Below are 14418 nucleotides of genomic sequence, written 5' to 3' on the forward strand. Positions count from 1 at the left end.
GAGAGTTTGGAGGAGTTCAAGAGATCCAAGAAAAAAGGGGTGGTTTGCAAACTAGACTTGGAAAAAGCTTATGACATGGTGGATTGGTCGTTTTTGTTGGAGGTGATGGTCAATTTTGGGTTTGGAGACAGGTGGTGTAAGTGGGTGATGAGACGCATCAGGAAATGCCATTATTCCATTTTGATAAATGGGACAGTGGTGGATTTCTTTCCAACTTTGAGAGGAATAAGACAAGGAGGTCCTCTTTCCCCATTCTTATTCATGATTATTGCAGAGGTTTTGGGGAGATTAATTTCTCAAGCAGACTCCAGGGACTTAATAAGAGGATGGAGAGTTGGAAGGGAGAATGTGCCACTCACTCATTTGCAGTTTGCAGATGACACAATACTTTTTTGTGAAGGAGGGGACCTAAATAGGATAATAAACCTGAAGCTCACTATACAACTCTTTGAGCAAATGTCAAACCTCAAGGTGAATTTTGAGAAGAGCTGTCTAGTGGGAATAAATATGGGGGAGAGGGAGATGTTGGAGTGTGCAGTCTCTAATTGGCCCCTAAATTACCTTGGTTGCCATTGGGAGATAACCCTCGGAAAGATGAGTTTTGGAGTCCGTTTGTAGAGAGGTTTGAAAAGAGACTTGCAACTTGGAAGAAGAACTATTTGTCTCTTGGTGGGAGGATCACTTTAATTAGGTCCACTCTAGCTAACATTCCTGTCTACTTTTTATCAGTCTTTAAGATTCCAGCTAAGGTGGCTAGTAGGTTAGAAAAACAAATGAGAGATTTCCTTTGGGAGCCGGGGGAGGAGAGAAAGGACCATAGGGTTAGGTGGGAGATGGCTTGTAGGAGCAAGAGGGAGGGAGGTTTGGGTATTGGGAATATAAGGAGTAGGAATTTGGCACTACTAGGGAAGTGGTTGTGGAGATTTTCTTTGGAGAAGGATCAGTTGTGGGTGAAGATAGTGGGCAGCATTCATGGGGTAGCAGACAATGGATGGGACTCTGGGATTGTGGCAAGGACTACAAGAGCAGCACCTTGGAAAGCTATTCAAGCTATTTTGCCTTTGTTCTCTCCATGGATCAGGTATGACCTGCACTCAGGTAATCTCATCAATTTTTAGGAACATATTTGGATTGGGGATTCTTCTTTAAAAGATCAATTTCTGAATCTTTTCACTCTTTCCACTCTTAAAAACCAGCCAGTCTCCACCTTCCTTGTTTCTTCTAACTCAACTTCTGGGTTCAGCTGGAACTTGGGCTTTAGAAGGGAAATCAGGGACACAGAACTTGGGCTTTCTGGAAAGAGTTGATACATGTGATCTACTTCAAAGAAAAAGACCCAACAGCTGTTTGTGTCCTCATTGGTGTACTCTCTGCAAAGCCGATGGTGAGTCTAAATACCATTTACTGATATCCTGTCGATTTACTAAAAGTATTTGGGAATGGTGTACTTTGTTTGGGTGCAGGTGCCCCCCCCCCCTTTGAATGTGCAGAGTTTATTCAGGTTCATGCCGAGTTGGCCAACAAAAAGGGCCAAGGCTATGTGGAGATGTATGAGGGCTGCAGTATGCTGGACTGTTTGGGAGGAGAGGAACTCAAGGATATTTTCAAAAAAGGAGAGAACCTTGGAAGTAATATTGGAGGTAATCCATATTAGGGTGATATATTGGCTGAAAACTTTGGCCTTGTTTGCAGATTTCTTAGTAGATGAGATGGTAAAAAACTGGAAGGAAATTGCAGAATTAGCCTCAGCTAAGAAGACATCACTCTCTTGCCGGAGTCCCCCATCTAATGGCTTTCTTAAACTAAATTTTGATGGCAGCAGTATGGGTAATCTGGATCCATCTGGAATAGGGGGAGCAATAAGAGATGAACATGGAAATTTGTTAGTTATGTTTTCAGGACCAACTGGGGAAGGGGACTCCTTGAGGGCTGAGATTCTTGCAGCCATTGAAGGGGTTCGAAGAGCCAAGGAGATGCAAATTAGAAAGCTGATTATTGAAGGAGATTCTGAAGTGGTGGTGAACTGGTTAAAAGAAGATAACTCAAGGATATGGAAGTACAGCAATGACAAACGAAAATTTAAGTGGCTGGCTAAGGATGTTGAAATTCAGTACAAATGGGTTAAGAGAAGTGCAAACTCACTGGCAGATGGTTTAGCCAGGCAAGGGGTTAATAGAAACTCTTTGTTTTGGGCTTTATTGTAATTGTATTTGCTGCTCATAGACTGTTTTAGGGAGCTAAGATTGTTTAGCCCCCTTGCTTTGTAATTCTTCTTAAATTTAATGAATACATTTCACAGTTATTGATCAAAAAAAAAAAAAAATACTAGCAGCAAAAAAGCAAGATATCAACAAATGGTGACAGTCCTCACTCTTCACTTTACATAAAAAGCACCAGTTTGGGGACAAACACATGTAAGGTTTCTTCTTTTGCAAGTTTTCCAAAGTATTGATCTTACCATAATAGGCTTTCCAATAGAACACAACTAGTTTAGGAGGAATTGGCCTTGACTATATCTCTTTAACAGGGAAAACCTGAGAGGAGGGAGAGGAACAAAAGGATTTAAAGAAAGAGGCACAAGTGAAAGAGCCACTCGGGGTCGATGTTCAAATCCTTTTATTAGGTTTAGGAGGGTCCAAACACAAAGACTCTAGAAGAAGCAAGAGCTTAGAAACACAAACAAACTCATCATCCCTTAGGCCTCTACGAAACCCAAAGCCCCAGTTTAAGACCAAAGGGAGAACAGGGGGGAAAGGAATCTTGAGATGGGTTTCTTTTTAAAGAGGGAGATGGAATAAAGAGACAGGAAACGATCTTTTAGAGGCTGAGTGCCCACCCAAACGTCTTCCCAAAAGAGGACAGAATTTCCAGAGTAGACGTCATACCTTACAAACCTGAGGAACTTGGGAAGAGTGCTAGAGATTGCCTTCCAAGGCAATGTGAGTAAATCCCAACATCCCAACCAGGAACAGAACAGCCATGGATACTCTTTACCACTTCATGCCATGACTTCTCTTTCCAATGGCCACCTCTAGAGCCATTTACCTAGAAGAGCTTCATTCTTGCACACTACATTCTCTAACCCTAGTCCTCCTTTTTTGCTTTGGCTCACCACTTCCCACCTAATCAAGTGATATTTTTTTCTCTTCCTCAAGCTCCCATAAGAAGTCTCTCATCAATTTTTCTAGCCTCTTAGCGTCCCTATTGGGTATCCTAAGGACTGATAGGAAGTAGATTAGCAAATTGGCTAGTGTTGTTGCTTTAATCAAAGTTGCTTTGCCCCCCAGAGAAATATAGTTTCTCTTCCAAGCTGTCAATTTCTTTTCGAATTTTTCCACCACAGGGTTCCAAAATCTACTTTCCTTTGGGTTAGCACCTAGGGGAAGTCCTAAATAGGATAAAGGCCACTGTGACCAAAGGCACTCTAAGCAGGCTGCAATGGATTCTAACTCCCCTCTATTTAGTAGTAAAAGCTTTCAACATATTTGCTTACATCAAATCTGTTTAGAGAGATTTGTAGACATTCAATAACATGCTTTGTAAAGTCAAACAAAAAAGCCTTTACTCCTGTTGAAAGCTTTTCTTAGTTTGAATTCTATTCTAGCTTAATTATCCATTTTTAATCTAATGAGATGTTCCATTTGGTTAGAAGTCCCTTTCTTGCTTGAGTTATCTTTTATATAAATATACACACACACACATGTATACATACATACATACATATTTACATTTATATACAGCTTCAAATCATTTCAAAGAAGCACCTCATGAACTGTCTCTCAGTTCTTGAAAACTACACACCTATTTTGGTGCCACTTTCTGTGACTTGAGCTGATTTTATCTATCAAAATGCTGCTTTTTGTTCTTCATAGTTATCAATCCTGAAAGATGGCAAAAATGTTTAGAAAGCTATACCAAATTACTATTAACAAAGTGACCTCACTTTTCTTTTCTTTAAGGTCTCCTAAGTCCTAAATATTGCTGTTGACGATCAAGTCACTGCTTGAACTTGTAAAAATTATGTTTTTTTCTTAAAAATTGTAAAAATATGTTCAAGAGCTGGTTGGGTATCTTGTAAAACTAGGGCCAAAGGAACACTGTGCTCATGGTTGTTAATAAACAAGATTTGCAGGGGAATTCCATCTAGTTTGTTTTTTGAATAGAATACATTGTTTATGTCACACTAACATATTTATTTATTTATTTATTTTTGGTTAGAAGTCATACTACCATACTGAACTATACCTTTTGTGTGGCTCCTTAGTGCATATGGGTGCTGATATATTTTCTTTTATTTCAGTACAACAGATTATCATTTCAAAAAATAAAAACCTTAGAACTACTCTACACTTAAGTTGGTAGAAGATGAAATTTCCAGGGGCAAAAAATGAAGAAGGCAACAAGTTAGTCCATCATAAATTTAGATGGGGTTTGATAACACTAACATTTTCACATTCATTCTTTCTTGCCCACATCCTTTTTTCCTCTTCTGTAGTTTTCTTCACTTTGGGATCCCTTTGATGATTTGACTATACAGGGTTCTCACCATTGGTTGGTTTGTTTCTCTAGCTACTACAAAGTTGTAAGTTCATCAGAGAATTACTCTATGATACTGTCTAAACTCCGCGAAGAAGGAATAGCTTTTGAACCTGATAATGGATTTGAGCTACTTCCAATAACCACCATCGAGGTATCTTTCTTAAGCAGCTACTTACCTTGCTATTGTTTTATTTGTGTGTGCATCTTTATTATAACCTTGCCCCACAAAGAAATCATTTGATTTCCATTTTGTTTGTCATTCAGTTTATCTTTTGCATTATCATGCTTCTTTGGTCTATACCAATGGTTTTCACCTTGTAAATAGATGGGATATACCTTTGATGAAGGCATTAAAGATCTTTTATGGAAGTTGACATTGCTAGCCATAGCCAGCAGGATAGATGGCATACCTGATTCTTTAGATGTTGATTTTGTCTTTTGTCTTATCTGCACAATGTGAATCAGAGGGCCACTTTCTTGTCATGAAATTGTTTATATAGAAATGCTCTATAAGTTGGATTTTTTTTGGTAAAACTATAAGTTGGAATTCTCTTCTTTCACTCTGTAGTTTTTTCCTCCATTTGATACATGTGGTAATTTGTTATTTTATATTCTCTGTATGTTGTCACTCTCTTCTCTTCTCCTTTTCTTTCCATAATAAATTTGTCATTATTTATCAAGCATAATATAACATAGGAGCCATTGCCTGGTACAATGATAAAATCTCAGGCAGACAAGTGTGAGAACATGGGTTCGAGTCTGTGAGCAGCCACTTTGTGCAAAAAATGCCAAGGGTTAGGTCCATATGCAGTCCACCCCTCACCCTGGGCAGCTGGGAACAGCATTAACTAGTAGCCTTTATCAAGAATAACAGAACATTGGGAGGGGGTATAGTTAGTGAATATGTGGCATGAATATGATATGGGGAAATAGAAATATTTGTGCACAATTTGGAATAGGGAACATGGAATGCAACACAAAATTCAGTTCAATAAATCTAATACTGTAAAAGGTTGGCTAGATGCATTTGTGTTTAATATCTTTTCATTTAAAGAGTTCAAAATAAAATGTTTGGCATGTTTTATAGGTAAATGTGTATAATATATTAACTACATGCATATGTATAAATATTAATTTTTTAATTTATAATATATAGTCAAAAGTTCCTGAATTTTTGGTCCTGCATTTTTGAAAATTCAAATTATTTGCATATAATATACTTTTCCCAACTTATACACATTTTCAGTATTTTTTGAAAAATATGTAATCTGGGCATTTTCTTTAAAAGAATATTAATGTGTATTCTATTTGTATTATATGCAAAATTTTTAACTATTGGAGGGGGTGATGAGAAGAACCCAAGATGGAATTTTTGATATTCTGGCATAACAATGTGGAGGTTTTGATGTATTTGGATTCAAAATCAGTGCGTGATAAGATGACAATGTATGTGTCTGTAATTGTATTCAATTTATGTGCTTTCCAACTTATTTGATGACTCGTACATGTCTTAATCTAGGACTTGTGGGACTTCATCTTCCTTTTTTTTCCCGAATCTTTTTTTTATTATCTATCTGAAATGAAATGTTACTCTAGCGCTGAACAGAGTGGAATGGTGAAATAGGATTCATGTAGTTGACCCTAGATTGTTGAGACAAGGCTTAATGATGATTAAATGAAATGTTACTCCGTAGTGTGAGGAGGTTTCTGAAAGGATTTATTGTATGGGTATCTACCGTAAGCTGCACTGCTGTCATTAAAATTCAGAATTTTTTAATGCATTCTACTGTAGTGGCTGACCCCAAATAGTTGGTAAAAGTCTTGGATGATGATGATGATGATCTACCGTAGGCTACACTGTTGTCATTAGAAATACTCCCTTGCTAGATCAACCATCTGCATTTTGTCATAGAAGAGGTTGATGGTAATTTCTAAATGCTGGGTTTTCTCCTTCTATGAGTTCTTGCAATAAATAGCTTTAGCTTCATTCCATAAAGAAACATAATAGAAAAATTCAGAATCTTTCAGTTTACTGGATCATAGTATTGGATGCACTTTAGCTTCTTAAGGGGCATTGCCTTCCATTTTCTTTCTTGTGATGCACAAAGATTGCTGACACCCCATTAAAAGAACTATTCAGTTAATGTTTTGAAACTTTCTAACCTTGTTTACATAATTCAAGATTTGCCAGCACATTCTGGCATTCAACGTTCAAGTTTTACCAGAGTTATTGTATTGGTGGGTTTCAGGTTGATGATGAAGCTATGGAATTGAACAAAGAACTTATGTCCAAATTACTTGAACTTGATGATGTCGATGCTGTTTATACAGACCAAAAGTGATCAAACTAGCTGATGTAATCATCATGTCTGTAAGATAATATCAAGGTTCCACCGCTGCAGGATCCATCTGCAAATCTTTGCTTTGCCAGAAAATTATATATCCTTGCATCATCTGCTGCCAACACGAGGGAATTTTCCATCGTTGTTCAGATGAAGATTAATTTGAAGTAAATTTGTCTGCTTCTTATATCCCAAATCATAGAAGAGAATTATGGAGCAGCAAGATTTTGACAATAAAATTTTGGTTTGAGGTCAAATCACCATAATTATAGTAATAATATCAGGTTTGCTTATACTGTAGGCATGCAATGTTCATTGTTGTATGGTTCATTTACAATGGATGTTCCCTGTTTTATTTGAATTAGCCCATAAATAAGTGGATCGGTACAGTTTAACCTGAATAACCATTAATAATTCATTTACATACTATGTACAATAGCCACATCCTGCTGATAGTCATTACATACATATAGTACATTGATGAAATTCCATATTTTTCACACCTTAATTTGGAAGCTCAAACAGCTAAGTAGGCTGAGATTGTCTGAAAGATGTCAAAGATGCAGAAACTATACAAAATAGATACATTTGCTAAGCATTCACAATTCCAGAGTAGAAATTCTTGATACACTAGTATTGCCACTTCACCATCTTATATCAATCAATCATTTACCCAGTAGTGGATTTTCCGCATTCTTTGGAACCCAGCATCCATGTAGCCCGTATGGAAGACCATAAGGAAACTTTGCTCTGGCAATCTCTTCAAAGGTGGAACCGTCTAACAACAGTGCGTAACCTTCACCGTTCTTAGCACTGACCATGGAGATAACCACACCTGCAATCGCAATTAGAAGTGGCTAGTTAGTGACTCCTCAAGTCAAGTAAACGTCTCAACATTAGACTGGTGCAAGGTTCAATCTTGTTGGCTCACCATCGTCTTCTTCTGTTGCGCCAGGACGGGCTACAAAAAATGGCTCTGATGGCACAGCACCCTCTTCATGCCAATTCTTCGCCGTTTTCTTGAGCAAGTCGATCTGTGATACATTTGAGAAATTGGGTTGATGAATTCACAGGAAACCATGTGGGATTAAGCAAGAACTATGCATTAACAAACATCATCTTTTATCCAGGCTTTATGACCAATGTTACCTTAGTGATAGTATTGGGGAAGTTACAAGGGCGTCGGGCTCCACAAGCATAAGCATATCTGTATTTCTTGCCCAGGAAAGCAGGGTTGATGCTGCACATGTCCAGCCCTCTTCCATGATGGTCTGGGTCCAACGCTGCCTCTAGCTTCCCAGTTGCGCTCCCATCCAGAGGAATTGTGAAACGGCCAACCCTGTAATTATTTTTCATGAGAGCAAAACCCAAAACCATGGTTTTTAAAAACGAACCGGTCAGGGGTCCGGTTACCGATTCGAATGGTCTGACCGTTCAACCCGAACAGCCGGCCCATTCTGACAAAAAAATAAAAAATTGAAAAACGGTTAAAACTGTTCGAATGATTAATCGACCGGTTCAGCGGTTTGCTGACCAAAATCAATGGTTTTGAGGGAAAAAGCGGTTTCAGAGGAAAACGGAATCGGTCAGGTGATCGGTTTCCGGTTTTTCCGATCCGACTGTCCGGTCCGGTCCGGTTTTGAAAACAGTGCCCGAAACCTAATTAACAAAGTGTTAATTAAACAGGACAGCGTCCATCCAACATGTTGGGGGTGCATGATGAGGCTCTTACTGGTCCAGGGTGAACTAGTAGCCCCATGAAACGAAAGGCAAGCACATGCAGGAAAAGGTAGAACTGGAAAAAAAATTATATTCGGTTACAGAAATTTACCTAGCATCAGGCAATACATCTTCGCCGGAGAGTGATCGGAGATTCTGTAGCTTGAGCTTCTCAAGAATTGTGGTGTCGGCATTGTGCTCGCAACAGTCGGCGATGATGGCTGTTGCTCGACCATCCTCATCTTTCTCTTCGTATGCATTTATAAAGTGGAAAGTCACGTACAGAGGCACCTCCACGGTGGTCACCTTCAATTTCAAGAAACCATATTCATTATATGAAAAACAATATATGGCCAAATTGAAATTTCAGAAATTAGTGAGACTTTCTTCTCTAAATTTTTGTCCAATTAAATGGAAAATACGGCCATTGACGAAGTAGAATAAAGAAATAAACTTCGTGTTGTCAACCCACTTGGGTAGGTAGCTAGGATGAGGCAGGTGATGATGGAGATGGATGATTTTTACACCCAAATTCAACTCAACTCAAACAAAACCTTATCCCAACTCAACTAAGTCTATATGTTGTCACGTTGCAGGGATGCTGTTTCACCATTCTAGACCGTCTATAAGGCGATGCTTATTTTAGTTTGGCCATAAAACGGAGCCAATCAAATCCAATTTCCTACCTTGCTCCATACCCGTGCTTAGTGGGGTTGAAATTGACTCACCAAGTAGTTAAGTACCCAAGTCCGAAGAGATCGGATATGAATATAATTGGGTAATGGGTATGGATTCCACCATACACATATTTTCTTTGAAAACCCCACTAGAAAGTAGAAACCAAACCCATTTACCTTGGATTTCAGGACTCAAGGATTTTGGTTAATAGATTACTCTTTTTTTTGGTAAACATTTATATATATGTAGAGTATGTAGAGAGAGAGAGAGAGAGAGAGAGCTTACTATTTTGCCTGTGGCTCTACACATAACGTGAATGAAGGCCTTGGATTCAGGGTGCCACTCAAACTTGTACAGTGGTGTAGGCTCAGCCCTCAATAGATTCTGAACGCAATACCTCAACGGCATCTCTGGCACAATTATATAATTCTCCGTCACAGGGAACGAGTGGACCCAACCCGGAGACGGTCCACCCCGACAATTCACTCTTCCTAACACCTTCCTCTCGTTCGTCCCTGCTTCCATCCTAACTACCACGTACCCTGGGTTCACCAAATCAGGTAATAGCGTCAAGAACTCCGACTCGGTCACCACCGGGTGCGCCGAGTGGATCAACCCACCCAACTTGTCGCTATACTCGAACTTCCCTATTGTCTCCAGTGTATCCGGGTTGATCTGAATCGATCCTTTCACTGTCTCTGTCAGGCACACGACTCGACCGTCTCCAAGCATAACCACGCCGGTGTTGGCGTTATCTGTCAACGATACACCGGAGAACAGGTTAACTAGTTCGCCTACATATGAGAAGAAATTGGCCGGCTTTGGGACCTCGGAGAATTCACGGTAGCATAGCCTCTTGTTCTTCATAGCTGCCTTATAGGCCTCCGACTCTATCTGACGGTGGCCGGCTGTCAAGCGGCCGTTGTTGAAGTGAAGTCCGACCAGGGTGGCGTAGCCATCGAACAGGTGCCGGAAGCTGTAGTCTCCGATGTTCCACAGCCCTGGTCCATTCCTCAGGTAGGTCCCTCTCTGCATGCAAGCAGCAATATACTCTAGTAGTTAAAACTAATAAATCTCTCCTGAATTCGATCCCTCTAATTTAACGTTATAAAATTAATAAACAAAATGGGATTAAGAGATTAAGTTTGTTTTTAATTTCCCCCATCACCTCCGAGACTGTAACCTGCTGTGAAATGGATGACACATCAACACGTGCTCATCACGTGAGATTTAACTCTAAGGGTAGAATGATGATAATATAAAATTAATGCAGTACTGAGTAGTGTGCACCATGCAACAAGGCAAAGTTGTTTGATTTATCTTTCGCATCGATCTTGTGAATTAATTCTTATCAAATAAATTCTCGATGATCAGTAATTAATATCTGGGTGCAAAGAAACCAACAGTAAAAGGTAGGTACCAGCCATAATGGAATCTCGCCCTCAACGAGCAGCTCTCCTTCCCATCTCTCCTGTCGTATGCTTGTCCAAGCTGATAGCTTTCGTTCATGGCTGCTTTCCCTCGGTGGAGGTGATGATGGAACAGAAAAAAGTGGTCGGGTGGCAACGCTGCAGGTGACGCTTAAAGCCCGCCTGTTGCGACCCTTAGTCGAGAGATGTAGTAGTGATCCCTTGTTCATCAAGGAAAATCCATTTCTACTAATAATATTACGTCCAGAGTCATCGGAATCCGTCCAAATGGACGGAAAAACGTTGCCTCCTGCAACAGTAGTACTAGACACTGTGAAAGCCATATATGGCACTGAATTGAAACTGAAAGACACAGCTTGCCAAGAATACAAATTAAAGGGAGTATATTGTATATGGCAATGGCTGGCTTGTCAAAATGAGGGGGGCTTACATGTGGTATTTATAGCCTAGGTTTTTCACGTGGGAATCTGGGCTGACGGAGTAGAGTTGATAAAAGGGATCCAACATTATTATTTACTTACATTTCCCTTTCCATATGTTTCTGTTTGACTATCATCAATCTTGGCTTCCTACCCTTAGGCTCTGTTAGTGCTCTCCCTTTGTATACCCAAATAAATAAATAATGATGTTAAACAATGTTATTAATTTAATTTTTATAATGTTTCATTTTGATAGGAGGCTGGGGGTTGTGGGAAATAAAGGAAAAGATTCTAATTATTATTTTTTATTACTGCATGCTCCTTAATAAATCAATCAATAATTCTATGAGGGGACTTCCAACAAACAATCTTAGTGAGGTCAATAGGGGACTTTATAGGATGTAACGTCATTTCATTTTATTTGTGATGTCGGAAAGCTTAGGAAAATAAAATTAACAGAAAAAGAAGAGATCTCAAGTCAATCACCCCATTACTCTTTTTCAATGTCAAGCAGATTTAAAAAATATATATTTAATTAAGGACATAGGATAGGGTTGATCAAGGTGTTTGAGTTGTGGCATATATAGCTAGGGATTCACTATTTGATTGCTTAAATCACCAGGTTTCAAGCACAGTTAACTGCATTTTTAATGAAATCCGATGAGTTCACAATGACACCATATTAATAATAATAAAATTAAGGTTCTTAGATAGTTTCAAAGCAGCGATCGAAACTGAAGCAGCACTATTACATTGGCAGTGGACTCGTATTACCTCACTATTGACAAGCCCTCTTGATTCTTAAGTAGGGTTGGATTTGAGTCGACTCGAGCCAAATATTTGGTTATTCAAGTTTGATTTGTTGAAATTGTGTTAGGTTTGAATTCAAGCTTGATTTGAGGTAGAGACTTGAGCTCGAGCTTGGCTTTGTTCAAGGCTTGTAAGTTCAAGCTCGGTTTAGATCGAGTTCGACTATAAGCCAAGTTTTTTTTTCTAAAAAATAAAAATTATACATATATATATATATATATATATATTTTATTTTACATACAAAAATCAAGAATTTTTATATATATAAAAATAAAAATATGCATATAAAAATGTTTTTATTTTACATACAAAAAATAAGAATTATAAAAATTATTTACTATTATACATAAAAAATAAAAATATTATATATAAAATATTATTATATATAATAGAAATGATTTATTATATATATTTATATATTTATATGTATATGTATATGTATATATATGTAAGTATGTATATAATAAAAAGTATTTATTTATTATACTAGGCTTGCGAGCCTCAAGAGTCAAGTTTTATTGAGCTTGAGCTCGACTCGATTAGGAAATGAGCCTATATATCAAGCTTGAGCTTAGTTTAAACTAAACCGAGCCAAGCTTTTCACGAGTCGGGCTCGAATAGCTCGTCAGAAGCTCGGCTTGTGGCCACCCCTACTCTTGAGGGTCATTCAAGGCAAACACGTCGATAATCTAATTAAAAGAAAGTAGAAATCAATAAAACAATCCTGATTACTTGGGGTCTACAACTTGAATTGTTTTTCTTATTGACAGTTTCTAAAACAAATCAAAATCATCTGATTTGAAAATAGATTGTTTCTTAGAACAAATAGAAATATATTCTTGATAGCGTATGATTTTTTTGAAAGGTGTGAAACGTAAAACTGGGAGAATGACCGATAACCCCAGGGTCAGAATTCGTAGGCTCAAAGTACATTTGGGGTAGGTGCCAAGTCGGAATTGATGGCAATTCACGGGCGGATATAGGTGTATAGAGTGTGGTTTTTGGACCTTTTGAATGTTTATAGCTTTGCAGTGGGAATAAAAAATCTACATTAGGCCTGTCTATACTTTTCCATAAAACTTTACTTTTTTTTGTTTTAAAAAAACAATTTTGATGGTTTCGAAACCATGATTTTTTTGATAATACAAGCCATGATTTTTTTTGAAACTCTTATTTTCACCTCTCGAAACAAAAAACAAACTGATGGACATAATGATCTTATAATATATTAGACAAAAAAGCCATGATTTAAATAATATATTATATATATAATTCTTTATTTCCATTTCTTATGATTTGTAGTTTCGTCTGAATGGAGTTAGGGCACATGAATATTTTCTTCCCATTGGTAACCAATGGGTTCTCTTGATGTATAATCATCTAAAACTATAAATAGGGTGGTAGGACAAAAAAATTTCACAAGCACGGTGAAAATGAAAAGTATACGTACTTTATGAAAGGAGTAAAGCTCTTCCATTCCATGGGTATGAGTTTGTCCTAGACTCCCGGTACTTAACCCTATTTGGTGAATTAACTACACATCGGTGAAAATGAAAAGTATACGTACTTTATGAAAGGAGTAAAGCTCTTCCATTCCATGGGTATGAGTTTGTCCTAGACTCCCGGTACTTAACCCTATTTGGTGAATTAACTATACATCCTTACATTTGATCACCCACCGGCGGGTACGGCTGCAAATAAACAGGATCATATCTGATTCAAACACGAATTAGATCTGGTAAGAACTATATTGGATGCCTCCTAACAAATCGGATTGAATTGGAAAAATAATCAGTTTAATTAATGGATCAAATTTGAATATTCCCCGATCTGATCTGCCATGACCTGATCCGATCCATTAATTATAAAATATTGTGTATTATATATATTATTCATATTATAATGTATTATTATATAATATAAATAATATATCATCAAGTTTTTTAACTACAATCCAAATCAAATTAGATTCAAATTGAATATTGAATAAAGTATTCGAACCCCTCCCTTGTTTCCATGCTCTTTTGCTTTTAGGCATTTCTTCTTAGGCCTTGTTTTTTTTTGTTGCTTTTTGTTTTTTTCTGTCCTTGTTTTGTCATGTTTTACCAAAACAAAAAAAAAAAATCGAATTTAAAACATAATTTTGAAAATCTGATAGATTATTATTGAAATGAGATTGGTCGAATTTGAACCATAATTTTGAATTATAATCAGAATAATCTGATAGATTATTATGGGCAGGTGTATTGGGTGGCCTGTTAATGACTCGGAAAGGGCATTTTTATCAATCACACCACATGCGACGAATTAATATAGTGAGCCACTAAAACAGTCGGATTGGATGGAACTAGGTAACTAGATGGAAACTTGAAAATTTGAATGTAACCGAAATACAAGAATTTCAACCTCTCGATTAATTAATAGTAGTAGTTAGTAGTTAGTACTTGGTACTTAGTACGGAGGGAGCTCTAAATTAAGGAG

General features: G+C 37.7%; 2 protein-coding genes across 3 annotated transcripts in view; one reads left to right on the forward strand and one right to left on the reverse strand.

The window, feature by feature from the left end:
- The window catches only part of LOC104592093 (YebC-like protein), a 37433-nt gene extending 30110 nt beyond the window's left edge, over nucleotides 1-7323 (forward strand). The window contains exons 6-7 of one of the 2 annotated variants that reach the window (XR_016079631.1): nucleotides 4538-4690; nucleotides 6789-7323. Coding sequence is in view for 1 of the 2 variants with exons in the window: in XM_010251275.2 (XP_010249577.1) it covers nucleotides 4570-4690; nucleotides 6789-6881 (214 nt within the window). In the remaining variant the exon portion in view is untranslated. The remainder of the gene's footprint in view (nucleotides 1-4537; nucleotides 4691-6788) is intronic. The other variant, XM_010251275.2, reaches the window with a different exon arrangement.
- CCD8 (carotenoid cleavage dioxygenase 8) lies at nucleotides 7275-11133 on the reverse strand. Its single transcript, XM_010251274.3, has 6 exons — nucleotides 10699-11133; nucleotides 9564-10307; nucleotides 8713-8906; nucleotides 8031-8220; nucleotides 7813-7915; nucleotides 7275-7716 (listed from the first exon to the last, which is right to left on the reverse strand). The coding sequence occupies exons 1-6, from the start codon at nucleotides 11029-11031 to the stop codon at nucleotides 7547-7549; spliced, it is 1734 nt and encodes a 577-aa protein (XP_010249576.1). The 5' UTR covers nucleotides 11032-11133; the 3' UTR covers nucleotides 7275-7546.
- Between the last annotated feature and the right edge of the window lie 3285 nt (nucleotides 11134-14418).

Source organism: Nelumbo nucifera, chromosome 8, assembly GCF_055504915.1.
Source record: "Nelumbo nucifera cultivar China Antique chromosome 8, China Antique-T2T, whole genome shotgun sequence".
In the NCBI taxonomy this organism is placed as follows: domain Eukaryota; kingdom Viridiplantae; phylum Streptophyta; class Magnoliopsida; order Proteales; family Nelumbonaceae; genus Nelumbo; species Nelumbo nucifera.